This window comes from Rhipicephalus microplus, unplaced genomic scaffold (genome assembly GCF_043290135.1).
Source record: "Rhipicephalus microplus isolate Deutch F79 unplaced genomic scaffold, USDA_Rmic scaffold_48, whole genome shotgun sequence".
Classification (NCBI taxonomy): domain Eukaryota; kingdom Metazoa; phylum Arthropoda; class Arachnida; order Ixodida; family Ixodidae; genus Rhipicephalus; species Rhipicephalus microplus.
Window position 1 is genome coordinate 2,043,165 of NW_027464621.1, and position 17,309 is coordinate 2,060,473.

General features: G+C 40.4%; 1 protein-coding gene and 1 long non-coding RNA gene across 4 annotated transcripts in view; one reads left to right on the forward strand and one right to left on the reverse strand.

The window, feature by feature from the left end:
- Positions 1–10,406, forward strand: part of LOC119177263 (uncharacterized) — a 26,452-nt gene extending 16,046 nt beyond the window's left edge. Inside the window, exon 4 of the long non-coding RNA XR_005110560.2 lies at positions 9,002–10,406. This is a non-coding gene — a long non-coding RNA (uncharacterized LOC119177263). The remainder of the gene's footprint in view (positions 1–9,001) is intronic.
- A 138-nt stretch (positions 10,407–10,544) lies between these two features.
- Positions 10,545–17,233, reverse strand: LOC119177262 (disks large-associated protein 5). 3 transcript variants are annotated; one of them, XM_037428706.2, is made up of 6 exons: positions 17,026–17,233; positions 16,762–16,887; positions 16,210–16,370; positions 14,711–14,833; positions 11,615–11,834; positions 10,545–10,827 (listed from the first exon to the last, which is right to left on the reverse strand). In XM_037428706.2, the coding sequence occupies exons 1-6, from the start codon at positions 17,216–17,218 to the stop codon at positions 10,709–10,711; spliced, it is 942 nt and encodes a 313-aa protein (XP_037284603.2). In that variant the 5' UTR covers positions 17,219–17,233; the 3' UTR covers positions 10,545–10,708. The 3 variants fall into 3 exon arrangements, with proteins under 3 accessions (XP_037284603.2, XP_037284602.1, XP_037284601.1); XM_037428705.2 differs by having other exon boundaries at positions 17,040–17,181; XM_037428704.2 differs by having other exon boundaries at positions 16,980–17,159.
- Between the last annotated feature and the right edge of the window lie 76 nt (positions 17,234–17,309).

A 17,309-nucleotide genomic window follows, 5' to 3' on the forward strand; every position in this document is an offset into this window, starting at 1 on the left:
AGAGCATGCCTCCTATAAAAGGGTTTAACTGTACTATTTGAAAATTTGCGTGCTTATATAATAATAACAGTCTAAAAAGGAAAAATAAGCACCTCAGGCCCTCAAGGAAAAAGGCTTTGTTAATAAACAAATGTTTGAAACAAAGCAGACGCATGGTAAACCGTGGCGCTTCTCAACTGGTATAGAGAGCTTTCTGCTGAAGACACTTACCAATAGCATAAAAGCAGTTGGCAATTCACTTTTTTTTTAGAGGTCTGGTCAGCAGTAAATGGCCAATAAACTTGTAGACCTTACACCTCTGCTTTCTGTTTACAGCATGCAGTTGAAGTTTAATAGTACTTAAAAAATTTTAAATGTGATAAAAGTAATCTTTAATCATAACGTGTGTCACCTCACCTAGAGTCGGTCTAGTGGCGAAGGTACTCTGCTGCTGACCCACAGGTTGCGGGATCGAATCCCGGCTGCGGCGGCTGCATTCTCGATGAATTCGAATGCTGTAGGCTAGTGTGCTCAGATTTGAGGGCACGTTAAAGAACCCCAGGTGATCGAAATTTCCGGAGTCCTCCACTATGACGTTTCTCATAATCATATGGTGGTTTTGGGAGGTTAAAGCCCACATATCAATCAATCAATCGCCTTGAATCATCTATCGGAGAACTCCTGATACTTGCAACTTCTTGATAATTCAAGCAAAAGTCAGAGGTCCCTTCGAGTTTGAAATATTGAGTGTCGAATGTAGATGTCATATACCACTACCATGTATATGTGTGTACTAAAGAGCATCGGAATTTCAGCTCGTAGTAACAACTCGTGATGCATACATGCAACCTGGTGTACCCCTTGCTTTATATAGTGTATGAGAGTGGTGTAGTATCTACTAGTCATTTGCACACGTAAACACTTTGTTCTGCAATGTGACAAATGACTTGTTAGGTTGAAGGCTCAGCCGCTTTGGAAACATAGAGAAGCCATCACAGCCAGTTAGGTTCTGCAGTCACTGATGACACGCGAGGGCAACATATGCTGACCCATCTTGGTTGTTGCACACAATTGCATGTTCTTGCTATGAAAAAAGATGTTTCCGATTCCAAACCGGGTGCGAAAGCTATAGATCTCTAGAAGCACTATTGTTGCTGCGATTTTGGTGCTACTTGGATCACGTGATGTGAATATGCTTTGGTAGTGCTTGCATTAAGTGATCTATTCACAATTCACGTGAATTACAGAGCTTCTATTTCCACGATATTTCTATCACCTCCAAAAAACTCTGTCTTATGTTATTTACAATAACTGATCATTGCATTGGCAGCTCCAAGATTGCTTTTGAACTCCCGAAATTCAAAGGAAATCAACAGTTTCAAGTTTCACAGGCTCATCCCAAATCGGCTACATAGGCTACATTCACAGGCTCATTCCAAAGCCCCTATGTAGGCTGAATAAGCATTCATGAAAATTTTGTCGTCAAAAAGAAACAGGCTGTGGCCTCCATAAGTGTGTCATCAAATTTAACAACAAATATACTGAACAGCATGGTGCCAATACCGTATATCATAAGCTTGACTGGGTTGGTAGACAAAGAATAAGAAACCACTAAAGACGCAATGAGAAGCACCATGCCGGTGTCTTCTTCTCATCCCGTCTTTAGCGCTGCTTTATTTTTCATCCACATATCATAAAATTAGGCCTTTTCACGGTGAAGTATTTAGTTCTTTTTCTTGGTGTTCACTGCACTAAATTCAGAAAACTGTTACACTGAACCTCTTTCTCCGAGTCAACAGTGCTTGACACAGCGCTGTCATGCATACATGCGCCGCACACAGCGCTGCAGATGTCATGCGCTGTATGCAGCACCGCCGAGGCAATACGGCTATGCGGGAGATGAAAAGGGCGCACAGGCACTTCAGTAACTGCTGTGCACAGCTGTCAGATTTGTAGATTGTTTCCAAGGTTCGCCCAAAACTGAAACAAGTGTGCTGCAAAGCAGTTATGGCTGAGGCAGGTTCAAATACTTTACTGTGGCTGTCGGGTACATTAGAAAGTTGTGAGAGTTCATGTCACAATAAGCTGTGCCAGAGACTGTGTACAGAAACGTTCTCTCTGGACCGCTTGGTTTTGTCTAGCACTTTTAGGGAGTCAGTCCAAATGAAAATGACAAAATGCTTTTCAAATTAAATTGCCTTCTACACATTTTACTTCGTTTCTGTGGTGCCTAATGCTGTTCCATGTCCTAGTGGATGTTCAGTCTAGTGGACTTTTATTCAGGCAAACTATTTCCTTAAGTCTCTTGAAGTTCACTGAAGTGAGAGTTCACTGTAGTAGGCTAATTTTTTTCCATCGGTTTTGCCATTTTAGGTAATGTTTTAATAGTCTCAAAGCATTGTGATAGATTCTTTTCAAATATGCTGAAAAAAATATAAATGTCATATTTGATGTCATCTAGTCTTCTACATTCACATTCTGTAAATTGATATTCTGCCAATTTCACTTGGCTCACCTGACCACAATTGAAAATTCTTAATCAATTCCGCAGTTGCACTCTCTTTATATGTCTCCTCGATTTGGCTGCACATTCTGCACTAGTTCATTAGTGCTGCACTTTTGCCCTCGATTTGGCGAGTACAGCTCACATCACCTGGACTTAGGCACTCGATTCTTGCTGCATGTGTTAATCGGCACTTTAGATATAGCTTTCTTGCGAGTTCTCTTCTCGTGCAAATAGTGCAAGGTATATGGCGGGACTGCACTTATGCCCTCGATTTGATCGCTACACTGAAACTGCTGGTGTGATGCTGCACTAACACTAGAGGAACTGGTGTGGCACTGGCATGACACTTTCGTGTATCACGTCCAGAAAGTGCAGCCAAATCGGGAAGACCTTATGCTTCTGAAGGTTAAAAAACATGGGGAAACTAAACATTTTATTGAAAATTAAGAGAGCCTAAGAGGGAAATTCAATATTTTTGAAAATTTTTTCTGATGAAATATAATGAGAAGCAGGAATTCTAATCATTCTGAGGCTAAAATTGTAATGTCAAGCTCCTAGTAAAAGGTAACAGGTTTTTACGCTTGTATGTCATGGCTTCGGCCCCTCAAGAGTAGAATTCTTAAGTGCTTTTGAGCTTTGATTTGGGAACTCAGAAAATATAGATGGTCAAAATAAGGCCAATACCCACTACACTAGTTCTCATAGTCCTACAGTTGCTCCGAGACCTAAAGTTTGAGTACTCAATGAACTGCAAGCTACAGTCGCTGCTTACGTAGGATGAAAATATGACTTTGTCGGAACTGTTCTGTATACTTTTGAAAACATTCCAGCAGATCTCATGCATTGTGGAAAGTGATGTCATGTGAAACAGTCGGTGAGGCACTGCCCATGCCACATTGCTTGGCTTCAAGCCAAGTGTTACGAGGAAGATATATGGGCTTATCAAGCACATAGACAAGAGTGAGACCCCCGTAGGGAAGCTTATGGTCGGATGTAATGTCAGCCCTCATGTAAAGCAGACATAATAATACCTTGTATTTTGTGCCCCAAAACCACAATAAGAAGCATGCCATGTAGGGCTCCAGAAATTTGGACCACCTGGTGTTAACATGCACCGACATTGAACAGTGTATGGGCCTCTGCCTGAATCAAAATGTGACCACTACAGCCGGGATCAAACCCGCGACTTTAGGGTCTATATCCACTATACCACCATGGTGGAGAGAGGCATAGACATCAATTTTATGGAAGAGTAATGCATGCTATGCAGTGCAGATGTGCACATAACAAGCAGCATTCCTAGTTATCTTCTCGTTTAGTCAAGCAAGCTCGTCTCTGCTATAGCTTGCTAAGCCATGTATTGCTAAATGTTTTGTGCTTATGACATTGTTATGTAAGAGAACATGGCCAACGTCACAACCTACAGCAGAACTAATGATGCACCACAACTGATGTTAAGAAATCATCTCTCATTTTACAATGAATGAAAGAAGAGAATTTCAACCATTCGTTTCTTTCACACAAATTATGAAAACCAACAGACAATGAAGCCAAGGAAGGAATAGGTCTCAGACATCACTTGTACTATTTCAAGTGGATTGATGCAAAGATAGCGAAACGACGACAAGACAGGTTGCACATTCAGTATTTTCTAGAGGCAAGGTGTCTCTTCATCCTCCTTGATTTTTTTTCTATCTACATCACAATTGCTACAATACACATGAAAGAGTACACAAACTTCTTTGGATTTATCGTCTGTATCAAACAAAGAAACAAGCCCTCAAAATTTTCTTACTTCGTTCATTTATAGCAAGGGTCTCGTTCCAGCAGATATGATGCCTTAAGGTAATATGTGGTTGCTTATTGGTCAGGTGTCCGCTCGTTAAAAGGCCACCTGGTGCGTGATGCCAGCTGGCTAAAGATAAGCATTTCACACTTACCCCCATAGCTACAAACGGGGCTAACACTCACAGGTTCGCGTGCACATAAAATACACGTTAATGTGAATGCGGGGACAACCGCTGTCGTAACTTCATTGATGGAGCAAAGGGTGCATTATGGGGAGATTACAGGTTCGGTCCCGGCCAGCAGCAAGTTGTCTTTCTGTCCACTTCACTTTCTTCACAACTACATTATATTTGAAACAATACAATTATTGTGCTTACCTTGGCTTTATTATCTGTTCCTTTTTATTAAGGTTGTACCACATCATTGCTAATGTAATAATTTTATTTATGATCTGTACCGCATGGTTGATTAACTGTGGATTAGGCTTGTGCAAATCGTCGAATGCTTTGAATATTTGAATGAATATTAATGTATTAAATTTCACTTCCATTTGAACCTCAATTGTTGAGAATTTCGAAGTATTCGAAATGAACAAATAGATGTATACCAATTTGAATGTAACATTTGTAAAGATTGTTTCACTGTAGTATGTAGTATAAGGGTGCTAAACAGTGAAAACAGCTAACCAAAGAAAATCTGCACAGGATTAGTGACTATTTGCTTCGAATTCAATTACAACCTGAAATTCACTATTCACACAAGCTTGCTGTAGACTTCAAACTCTGTTTATGTAACTGTCTGCGTTTGCTTTTGTGACGCCTACATTTTAGGCAAAGTTCATATATGTACCTTTTTCTGCATAACCATAAGAGCTACAGAAATCATTTTACCATCGTTGTGATTATGAGCCATCCCTCTTCTTACTGAAACAGATTTAGCAGTGCAAATTGTAATTTTCACTTTTTGCAAATTTTTCACTTCAGGTATCTAATTATCACTCGATAATAGCTATTAGATATCGTGGTGCAGAAAAGCACTTCTTCACAGAACTATCATTCTGCTTCGGCATATTCTTGTTACGTTATATAAATACTAGCCGAAATCCATGATTCTAGATACTGTAGTTGCCGAGAAAAAGGAACACAAGTGCAAAAAAAAACATGTTTCGAGATAGTCGCATGTAAAGTTGAAAATCTCCATTATTTCAAAAGTACAACAAGATTATAAGAGGAAATTGGCGAACTTGTTCAATATTCACCAGTCAGATACCCATCACCAGAATTATTTTTTGTTCTTTTTGTGTCGAAACGTCTTGCCTGCTAAGCAGCCGTGTCAGCACTGTACTGTCAATGAAGTTCAAGGTTGCGTAGGCAATGCCTTGGCGAAATTTTAAAATTGTTCAGCACATTCACACAGGCTATATTAACATAATAAAAGTGAAAACAGCATTAGGAGTGCATATTTAGAGTGCTTGGAGCCCGAGAAATTTTTTTTTTTAGCGCACTTTTACACAACAATCGAACGATGCATTATGGTTTCGAGTTTCCCTATGGAGGCCTTTAGAAAGTGATTCTGGATGAGCTAGTTCCAGATACTTTTCCTTAACAACCTCAACAACAGATGCTGGAAAGTTCAACTGGGCTTTGTAGAACTTACACCCAAGTTACGGCATCCTTGGTAGCCTTTGATGCCATGTGAAAATATGTGGACCGGACAGCTTTTAGCATGTCTTCAAAGCTCGTTCTATAATTTTGGTACTTGCCAATGATGAAACCACCTAGACGTCACTGACCAGATATAGATTTTCCAATAGAAAGCTTGATGCCTAGGCTTTCTTTTATTTTTGAAGTTCTGGGAACATTCTTTTCTTAATGTGCCAATACACTCCAGCCTGAAAACTGTAACTTCTGCATATAGTTATGATGCTTGATCTGCAAGGAATGCCTTGCTATGTAAGAATTGGGGCATGGTAGGCCACCACACAAGTTCTGAAATATGCCATTTTTACAGGGAAAAAATCATACTAAAACAAACAAATGGTTGATTCGGGTTCAGAAAAGACTGCAGATTTCAAATAATGCAAAAAAATGAATTTTTTTCAATATTTTTGCCTATTCTTTCCTCTTAAATAATCATCTACTAAACAAAGAGCACATTTCCCTCTGCTTTAATTTGCACTAGTGTGTTCACATCATACTTTCAATTCCATTTTGGCTGTACGTAGATTGATACTGATTAATTATTAACAATGCAATCATATGCCTTCGTCACATGTTCAGACCATAGTGTGCAGGTATGCACCACCCACCCCCGTTACGGTGGTCTAGCGGCTAAGGTACTTGGCTGCTGACCCACAGGTCGCGGAATCGATACCTGGCTGCAGCGGCTGAATTTTTGATGCAGCCAGGATTTGATCCTGTGACTAAGCTGTAGAAGGAAAGCATCCCATCTGATCAATGACAAGATTAGACGAAAGTGGGCTCAGTGGCTGGCAGAAGTACATAAAAAGAATAGAAAGGTAGGTGCAAAATTTTAGAACCATCTAAACTCCCTGAGTAATGAGACAAGCCTAGAGCACATACATGCTAAGCAACAGGGTGAACCGACAGATTATGTTGAAAGAAAATGAGAAATCTTTCTAAGCTCTAGAAGGGAAGCATCCCTCCTGATCAATGAAAAGTTTAGAAGAAAGGGTGCTCAGTGGCTGGTAGAAGTACATAAAAAGGACAGAAAGGCAGCTGCAAAATTATGGAACCATCTAAACTGCCTGAGAAATGAAACAAACCTAGAGCAGAGGTTGATAACCACAGCTCAAGGTGCTAGGCTAGAAGAGGACGAAGCTATTGAATATATAAGAACAAGGGTGACAGAAAAATTTCAACAAAGAAGTGCCTTATGCACCACGATAGACAGGGACGGATCAAGTGGCACAATGGCTTCATTTTCACAACGAGAGTGGGAAAGGGCTGAGAAGAGGGTTCCAAGTAGTACATCAACAGGCCCAGATGGCATTCCAATGATGCTGATAAAGACATTGGGTCCGAAGTCTAAACAGACTTTGAGAGAGGCAGTGAGCAGAACAATAATCGATGGTGAAGTCCCCAATGGATGGAAACTTAGCAGGATGAGCATGATCGATAAAGGAAAAGGGGACAAAGCTGACATGAACTACTACCGTCCCATAATAGTGACATCTGTGGTTTACAGGCTGGTGATGTAGATTATGAAGGAAAGACTGCGGGCATGAATAGAGAATGAGGGGGTGCTGGGGGAACTGCAGAATGGATTTCGGAAACAAAGGAGGTTGAAACAAAATCCGTTCTCACTGATGCAGTGCATCGAAATAGCAGAAAATGAACACAGGTCCCTATGGCTAGCATTTTTGGATATCAAGGGAGCGTACAATAGCATGGTTCAAAAGGACTTGCGAGGAATACTGGACACACTAAGTGTGGAAGATGGAGTCACTAATCTTTTAAAGGATATCTTTAAAAGTAGATATCCTTCAAAAGATTAGTGACTCCACCTTTATCTCTTTATATATCTCTATCTCTCTCTATAAGAGTAACAATGTAGTTATAAAATGGGATGAACTCCGAACCTATAGAGATACAACACGGGCTTCAACAGGGATGTCCCTTGTGACCTTATGCATTTATGCTGTATCTACAGGGACTAAAAGTCGAATTAGAGGGGAGTCGGCTCGGCTTCAGCCTCTCTTTTGCCAAGCAAGGAAAACACATAGAACAGATATTAGCAGCACTGATGTATGCAGATTATTTAGTATTAATAGCCGACAACAAGGAAGATAGGCATTGATAGACATCTGTGGTAATGAGGGAGATAAATTAAATTTGAAGTTCAGCAGAGAGAAGTCGGCAATCATGATTTTTAATGATAACGAAGGTGGTGAGCATAAGATACAAGAAGTCACGATAGAAATAGCGGATAAATACAAACATTTGGGCGTATGGATACGTAAGATACGTAATGACTAAGGGTAACAGGAATGCAGCTGTAATGAAAAATGGGACACTGTGGAACTAAAATAGGCATGATGTTGTGAGAGGAATATGGAAAGGGGTCATGGTTCCTGGTCTGACTTTCGGCAATGCGGTGTTGTGCGTGAGATCAAAGGTTCAAGCAATATTGGAAATTGAACAACGTGGCATAGGTAGACTTGCTTTGGGAGCACACTGGAATTCCCTAAACCAGGGAGTACAAGGTGATATGGGATGAACATCATTTGAGGGCAGGCAAGCTAGCTGCAAGATAGACTTTGAGGAGCGATTGAGAAAAATGGGAGAGGAGCATGTTGATACGAAGAATGTTGATACTAAATGGAGAAAGCGAACTCGAAAATTGTCAAGCAAGTATTTAGGCAACAGCAGAATACCGAGCCAGAAAGAAACATCGGTTAAGAATACGGTGAAAGAAAAAGAAGGGGACATGTGGAAAATTGGAATGTTTATGAAATGATCACTGTAGACCTACCGAACTTTCAAGCAGGAAATTGCAAAAAAAAGGATCGACGATAATTCTCGGGGTAGTTCTCGGCTGTTCGAGGCCAGAACGAATGTATTGCCGAGCAAGATGTACCGAGACAAATACGAAGGCACAGACACATTATTTAGTGCATGTGGAGAAGAGGAGGAAACTGCTGAACATGTGAATGTTCTGTAAAGGGCTCCACCCTTTACTTGCTTTTTTTTTTACGTTCTTTGATAGATGGCAGCACACTGGAAGGAATCCAGATGTCGGAGTGAAATGCTCTCCACACTTCCAGATAAACGTGGTGAGTGACACCGTGTTGGTGTTCTGCGTGGTGAATGATGTGTTGTTGGTGCTATCTAAGTCGTACGGTGGAGAGAATTCCTCAGATTACTTTCAGCAGTGATGTTCGTAGAAACCGTCTTAACAACGAGGACTCGACAAGATGATTCAACGCGCTGAGAGTGACAGTGACGATGAGCGATCAGCTGCTAGCTTACGAGCAGCCAGTTGCACTTTACGTCCCGTAGTGCAATAATGTTTTTTCACACTCGTAAGTCACTTTGATTGTATTTATTGTACAATATCCTTCAGTGGGCTCAAACTAAAAGCTTAGTTTTCCTTGTGAATTGCATGTAGCCCAATTACAGTGGATACTAACAAAGCGCCACATGCCGCCAACACGCTCGACCAGCCAAGCGAAATTGTTAGAGTAATGAAATATGCAGTTACAATGAAAGTCCACGCTAACTTCTCCTGCACTTTACCAGTGACGTCTAAGCAACGTTGTTGTTAGACGAATTTTCACAATTTTGACGTTGCGAAAAGTGTACGCAAGTATCCGTTTGGATATTCTTGTTTCGATCGCGCTGTTGGAACCTGCAACATCCGAGTGCAGCAAATAGTTCACTGTTAGTCTTATCACGGCTGTGACACAAGCGCTACTCAATGGGAAGTTAAATGCTTGCGTTCCGTTGAACAAGCAGCCGCATGATGCTTATTGGCAAGTAATGATGTCGGTGTAATATGTTTGCAAACCATCGCTACCTTATTCATTCCTGTGCAGCCGCGATGGCAAGCTACTCGCTAGTGGCCTACTACTGTAGCAAAACGGTCAGGCAGGCTCGGCACGAATTATCTACGAGTGCCGTTCAGTTCATACAAAATTTCATCCTCGGTTCATACGAAATTTCACCCTCATCTGGCTATCAGAATAAAAAACATGATGTCTACACTCAAGAAATCGCCCCAAAATGGATAAAGTATAAGTGAAAGCTCATCTATGCGGCGAAGATGTGTTTTTTTAAATGATTTCTTTTATCATGAGAGCTTGGCAATTGTTTTGAGCATGTGGCATTAGTGAACTGCTCATGCAAAATACATTGACAAGCAGCCTGGTGATAATTTCCAGAAGACTTTAGACAACAAACTTTCAGTTTTTAGCCACCACTTTCTGCTCTGTAAAAGCAATTTTCACCTACTTCAAGTTTAATTACTATATTCAGGTTCTTTTGTTGTGGAAGTAAAGAAACTAAAGTTGTGAAAGCAAATAAAAATGAAAAATGTGTAGTTTTAGAAAAAACTTGCATTTTTCAACCCTCATCTCCTCTTAAGCGTTAACACTACTAAAGGGAAGCTTTCCATTGCACTATAAAAAAAACTAGGTCCAGAAGTCTCTTGTCAGTACTTTCAAGATGGGAAAGCATGCTTGTTTGTACAAATTTACATTGATTTTGACAGTGTTGAAAAGAGTGTGGGATGCCAGAAATGAGAACAGACATCAGCAGACTGAAGCATTTATCAAGAGAAACGTAAGATGGAATACTTTAATGTAGCGTGAAAAGTCTTGTACACCTCGATTGTGTAAATGGTGCATCCCATACATTTCAAACATGCAATAGTTCATTAAACATTTTTTTGTTAAAGCCAAATAACATATCTCCCTCAGTTATGCTGAAGCAGTGCTTTTTTTGCAGATCGTGTAACACATGCCAGTGGTGAAAAATCCTTCTGTTTTGGAGTGTTTTGAAGGCTCCTTGGTGTTCCTTGAAAGAGATTTGGCTCTGAAAAATGAAAGTGGCAATTAGATATTGAATTTGTTCTGTCGACATTCGCGAGTATTCAACACAGCCACTTCTGTCAAGTATGCTGCACAAAAGGCATAACAGTTCTAAAAAAAAAAACGTTTCCTGCTTATGAAACTTGACAAAACTGCTAATCCATTTTCAAAATTTCGGTAAACTGTTTGAAGGTTTTAAAGGGACTCTGAAGCATAACATATCGATTTAGACAAGGGAACAAACTGTTTAAACGTCGGGGTCGATTGAAGGGCCGTTTGATGGAGCTAACTTTTCTTGTTTACAAAGCAACTTGTCTTCATGCCCGCAACTTTATCTTGAATATATTTTTCCATATATGAGCCGGTATTTTGACAAAAGTCCCTGAAACTGAAAATTTAGCCTTAATATGCAGTGTACATCTTTACTAAAAGGCATGGATCCACCACTGACCTTTTTTGTACATTTGCTGGCTAGGGAAGGCTTTTTTTAAAGTAAAAACTTTTCCACCATTACAGCAGAATTTGTTTCCCCTCCACCATTCTTAATATCTCTTAAAACCAAACTACTGTACAACTGTACTTAAAACTGCTGATGGCACTATTACTTGTGATCAGACACTGCGAGACGTGCATGTGTTTATTGTCATGGGCACTGTTGTGCAAACCAATGGCAGCATAAATAGAAACTGGCTTTTATTTTTGGACCATGCCACTAGATGGTTTCGGTGAAACTATGAGCCACAAGTATGTCAAAGGGGGGAAAAAAGTTAAGAAAAATTCACAACACTAACTATTATGCTTTGACTGAGCAGGGCTTGATACAAGAAAGAAGTTTGGTGCTTCAAAGAGGACTGCATTCTCTTTGTCAGCTGTTAGAGCAGGTCCTCGTGCAGTAACTGTAGTAGCTGCACGAGCTTTTGCTTCAGCAAGACGTTTGCGTGATGCTTCAATCCTTGCTTTCTGTGCCTCTGTGGGCACACATTTTGTTGCTACAGGTTTTGTAGCCTTGACCTGCAAGATCAGAGAAAGGACCTTTGTCAATTGTTCATAACAGTTTAGTAATGCCAAGTAGTACATGAACATTTCAAACTGCCTTACTTCATGCAGAATGACAAGATCACAGTATATGCAGACCATTAAGATATTTTTGCCAGTAAATATATGTAAACAATATTTGATTACAAAGACTCACCAACAATAACTAACCAGGGAGTCCCACAAGGCTCAATTCTGGGACCTCTCATTTTTCTTATCTACATTAACGACTTACCATCATCACTTAACTCATCTGACTGCATCCTTTATGCTGACGATACCACGATATTTTCTAGTGACAGAGATCTTAACAATCTACTAGCAAAATTAAACACTGATGTCGCAAAACTTGTTTCATGGTGCAAAAATAACTTATTGAAAATCAACCCTGTTAAAACAACTTTTATGTTATTTCACTCGTCCCAAAAAAGCGTTAAGATTTCACCCAAAATATACATTGATAACTATGTCATCACCCCATCAAAGTTCACTACTTTTCTAGATGTCACATTAGACCCTCAACTCAAATATAACATTCCCGTGAATTCTGTCATCAAGAAGACTGCTTTTGGCATCCGCATACTGATTCGCACAAGGCATTGTTTTCAGCAACACATTTTAAAATCACTTTACTATGCTTTCATTAACAGTCACCTAACTTACTGCATTCCATCCTGGGCCAATACCTACGCCACACACCTAACATCTCTCATTCACCTTCAGAAAAGAGCAGTCCGAATTATCGCACATAGTTCCTACACAGCATCAGCAGCACCCCTTTTTAGCACTCTCGAAATTCTACCGTTAATTTCCACCGTTCAATTCAAACTTGGAATTTTATTATTCAGAAGTAGAGTCGGTGACATTCCCACTGACATACTTCCCCTCACACATCTCCACAATACTAATAACACACGGTTTTCTGAAAATACTAACCTTCTGCTTCCAAAAGTAAGCACTAACTACGGCAAAATGACAGCCTTGTTCTCTGCAATTTCTTTCTGGAACTCTCTACCATCAATTATTAAATTAAGCCCCTCATTACATTGTTTCCGGCGGCACCTAAAACAGTTCTTACTAACAAGCGACACCTGAATATATATGTACGTGTATAGGTTCTTAAGTGACACTGTATTAGTTAGTGATATGTATGTGTTATGTTATAGTCATTTAATCCAATTAGTTATCTCCTGTTTTATCACTTACATGTAAATATCTTGAACTACCACAAGTTTCAATAATAATTTTCATTACGTTCATTTTGTTTTATTCGCTTGCTGTTTTTTACTTAGTTGCCAATCTTTGTTCTATATTTTTATACACAAATTCACAGGAGGTCCCCCAGACAGTTTTTACTTTGGGACCTCCTTCTGTATTATATCAACTTTTTACTTGCACTGCGCCCCGCCGCGGTGGTCTAGTGGCTAAGGTACTCGGCTGCTGACCCGCAGGTCGCGGGTTCGATTCCCGGCTGCGGCGGCTGCATTTCCGATGGAGGCGGAAATGTTAGAGGCCCGTGTACTCAGATTTGGGTGCACGTTAAAGAACCCCAGGTGGTCAAAATTTCCGGAGCCCTCCACTACGGCGTCTCTCATAATCAAATGGTGGTTTTGGGACGTTAAACCCCACAAATCATCATTACTTGCACTGTATTGTACTGAATACAGATCTTTCGTGCATTCTAAAAAGAAAAATATGAGTGAAGGAGAATGACAAGTCTACAATCTGCACCTCAAAGGATGAGGTCTTCCAAAGGGAGGAAAGCTGCTAAGCACTCAATTATGGAGCTCCTGTGTGAACAATGCAGGTAAGCTTTCAGGTTATTCCTTGATGAGACAAAGTGCCACTTACGCTGTAACACACTTAATATAAGCCAAAAGATATTCTTATGTACACCAAATAAACAAAAAAACTTTTTCATATATTTAAACAGATTACTTGTACCCCCTAAAAGGGAGACACTGGTCTTGGAAAAAAGTTTTTATTTCTTAATCGAGTTTGATGAAACTTGGCGAGTATGTATATTTGTGTGCCAATTTCAAATATGCAATTATTTTTCTTCTATAAAGTGTGGTTTTTAAAATACAAAGTATTTCATGTGCCTTTTCGGGAGCAAGTTTTTTTTTTTTCTAAACTAAGAGCTACAAAGTAAATCAGCGTACTATAATAATCTGGAATCTAAGCTGATTACTGAGCAACAAAAATGGCGTTCTATATACATTTGAACAAAAGTTATGGTATGTTGAACATTAGTGAGTGAGTGAATTTGAAGCTGGGATTTCACTAGCATATTTTCAACTTAAAGGGGCGATACTGTGCCAACGCAAACTAGTTTCCTGAAGTGACCAACAGATGTGCCGCATTGGGCACATGCTCACACATTAGCTTTCTTTACACCAAAGGCACAAGAACTGGGGAGCCATTTCACAAGTTTATGATTTGTTCACTGCGGAGAAGCTATGGTTTCAAGATCTTGGCTAATGACGATCAAGCTCAGATAGCCAGCTCTTACATTCTAGCTGCAGCTATGTATTGTCAGCAAAATGTGCTATATATATGCACTCTCCTGTTAGTCTTGCTAGGCATATTATCTGGCGCATTGTGCATTCAGTGCGAAAATCCTGCGACCAATAAGTCATCCTGCGGACTTCATGTCAACTAAAAGCTGCAGCATCTTGACTGCTATGAAATGTAGCCACATTTACAAGGCTTTCCATGCCCAGTGCTTTGTTCCCCTTTGTTGGCACTGCGTACAGAGTAAAAAATTTGCATTTCAGTTCCGAGTTTGCTGAATGGGCACTTGCCGTAGAGAGGCACAAAAATGAGTGTTAACTGCTGTTACTGAAACTCACACTTTTAGTTTTGGATCCAACTCTTGGCATGCTCGCCTTGTCAGCATCAGCATTTTGGCCAAGTTCCCATGCATTTTTCTGCATCTTGGCAAGCTGATCAAATTTCTTGTCAACATCTTCTACCTAAAAATAAAACAGTGGTGTAGGGAATTCGATCCACATTATTTCTAAATTTTGGTTGAACAATTCAGTACTGAAGAAGCTGTAGCAAGGTCCTTGTGCCAACTGTCCTAGTATGGCATGCCAATCTTGTCTGTCAAAAAGATTCAACACTTTGCTTTGCATGTCATAGTTCTCGTTAACAGTTCTATTGTATGGTGATAGCATTTTTTAGCACAAACAAGAAAGAAAAAAATCTAAACAAGAGGGCATCATATCACTAGTCACAAAAAGACAGACCTAAGAAGAATGCATGGAAAAGCCATTGTGGATGACAGCTACTCATGTTTCCAGGTCATGGTGGATGCATTTAATAGGGGCAGAATGCAAAAACATCCATGTATTTAGATTGAAATCCAGGTAGCTAAAGTGAAATGGAGGCCCCAATCACTGCACCCCTCATGACTGTACAGTGGTTTAGGCACCTAAAACCCTATAATTAAAATTATGTTTTAAACTTTTCACTATACCAAAGACAACCATAGCTCATCCATGCGGTTTGTACAGCTCCCACTTAAAATGAGCTGGGCTCATCCATCCGTGCCAGAACAAGCACATTTAGAACATACTTAAAAGCGATTTTAAAGAGTGTTTTAGCACCACACACGAAATGAGCCTTTGGTTACCAACCACCAGTTTGTGTTGCCTGCCACGGTCCTTGAGAGTGCTTACTAGCAGACCTTTCAAACAGAAAGAGGGGGCAGGCTTGCACAAGTGTACAAAAGCTGATATACTTGCATTGGCATTGCATTCGTGGGGGGTCAAGCATGTTTAAAATGTTTTTCAGAGAGCCCTCGCTGAAAACAGTTGTCAAGACGGTGCTCATATGCATGCAGAGTTTTGTGCTCATGTATGCAGCTATGACACCACTCAGGCTTCTGCCTCACTCCACACTCTCCGGAATCGAAACTGCGACTGGGAGACATAAAACCGTACCCAAATAATTACCCGTAACGCTCTTTGGCAAACAAGTTTTCCATCAATAAGTGGGTCATTATCTGCACATTGCAACAGAAAAAAACAAGATGCAAAATTTGTGCGCCAATGCTCCTCTAACCGCAAGACCACGACAGGTCTGAGTTGCAAGCCTATAGTTAAGTTAAAAAGCTCAACTCAGCATAGCACATTGTGCAATGCCCTTCCTTGTGTTGTATTGCTTGCATTAAAGTTGATGTGGTAGCGTTCGCTGTGACATAATTCAGGGACTACAATTACCAGGGTGTGCAAGCACCACAAGCCAGCACAGACTTAACACCTTAATTCATAAATTAGCAGACATACTGATGTCAGGGGACCACAGCTGGCATATGTCGCGTGCACAAACTAAGAAAACCAAATACCTGGAAATAGACCATGTCCCAGAAACCTTGAAGGTCATCGCAGGTGGTTTTTTTCTCTCCGAGGTTGTTCTCGCAGTTGTGAATCAAACTGGTGAACTGTGAAAACCGCTCGTTCATGAGCAACTTCGCTTTTCCCGTCGCACTCCTTATGTAACCTTGCGCTGAAAAAGGGAAGTCAACTCCGTAAGCGTATCACACAAAGGTTGTGGTATAGCTACAGCAAGCCTGGTATTTCAGGACGGTAGGAATTAATCTCACCGTATCTGGCAATAAAATAGTTATGTACACTTTAGGATCTTTACTTCATGCTCGACTGCTCGACTTTGAATATGTCGAGTATGTACTGAATGCGAGGACGCCTAACAAATTATTGCGTGTTGGAAGGAAAAAAAAAAACAAAGTTTTGGAAACGTTTGCTTGCGCATCATACGAGTGGCAAGAAATTTTCGTAAGAACTTGCCTGAATGCAGGATTTCTACGAAGGGCACATTTTGGACGAAAACAGCGACTTCCACTCTCATAACTAGAACAATGCATCACTGCATTACTTACCTTCCTCGGAAATATCAGGTTGGGAAGCAATGACGCCTTCCCAATGATGGCAGATGCTTGTCAAACGCTCGGTTTCTTGTTCTACTAAACGACGAAAGTGTGCCGGTGCTATTTCCATGACTACAGCTGTAAAGGTAGAAACGAAAAAAAAAAAAAAACATGTGGGAAAGCATTACATTTCCATCGCGTAAAACCGTTACAGCAAGTTAAGAACACACTTCAGATTCAAAGTGACGATGAAGTCGAGTTAATCTGGATACTCGCGCCTTGCTACGTACACCAGCTGCCGCCCCACAACTTCGAGATGAAACACCACAAAATTTCCAAATTTGCCCCTAGACAACTCAACTTCGAATGAGCTATCGCGCTTGTTTGCACTCTCTAACGGTCTTGCTAAATTTCCCGCCAGGCTGCCTCCGCTCGCATCACCGTGGCCCGCATCATCACTTTTTGACATGCCAGAAACGCCCCTTTTATAAAAATCTTTTTAAAACTTGAATTAACAAAATAAGTTTTATTTCGTTGTAATTGTTATTTAAATAGCTTTA

What these genes read in the sequence shown, in the direction of transcription:
- LOC119177262 (XM_037428706.2), bottom strand. Translation starts at nt 17,218, where the DNA reads ATGTCAAAAAGTGATGATGCGGGCCACGGTGATGCGAGCGGAGGCAGC. An exon ending in GCTGGTGTACGTAGCAAGGC is followed by an intron (nt 16,888 to 17,025) that starts GCGAGTATCCAG and finishes CTACCTTTACAG; the next exon opens with CTGTAGTCATGGAAATAGCA. An exon ending in TTGGATCCAAAACTAAAAGT is followed by an intron (nt 11,835 to 14,710) that starts GTGAGTTTCAGT and finishes CTGATCTTGCAG; the next exon opens with GTCAAGGCTACAAAACCTGT.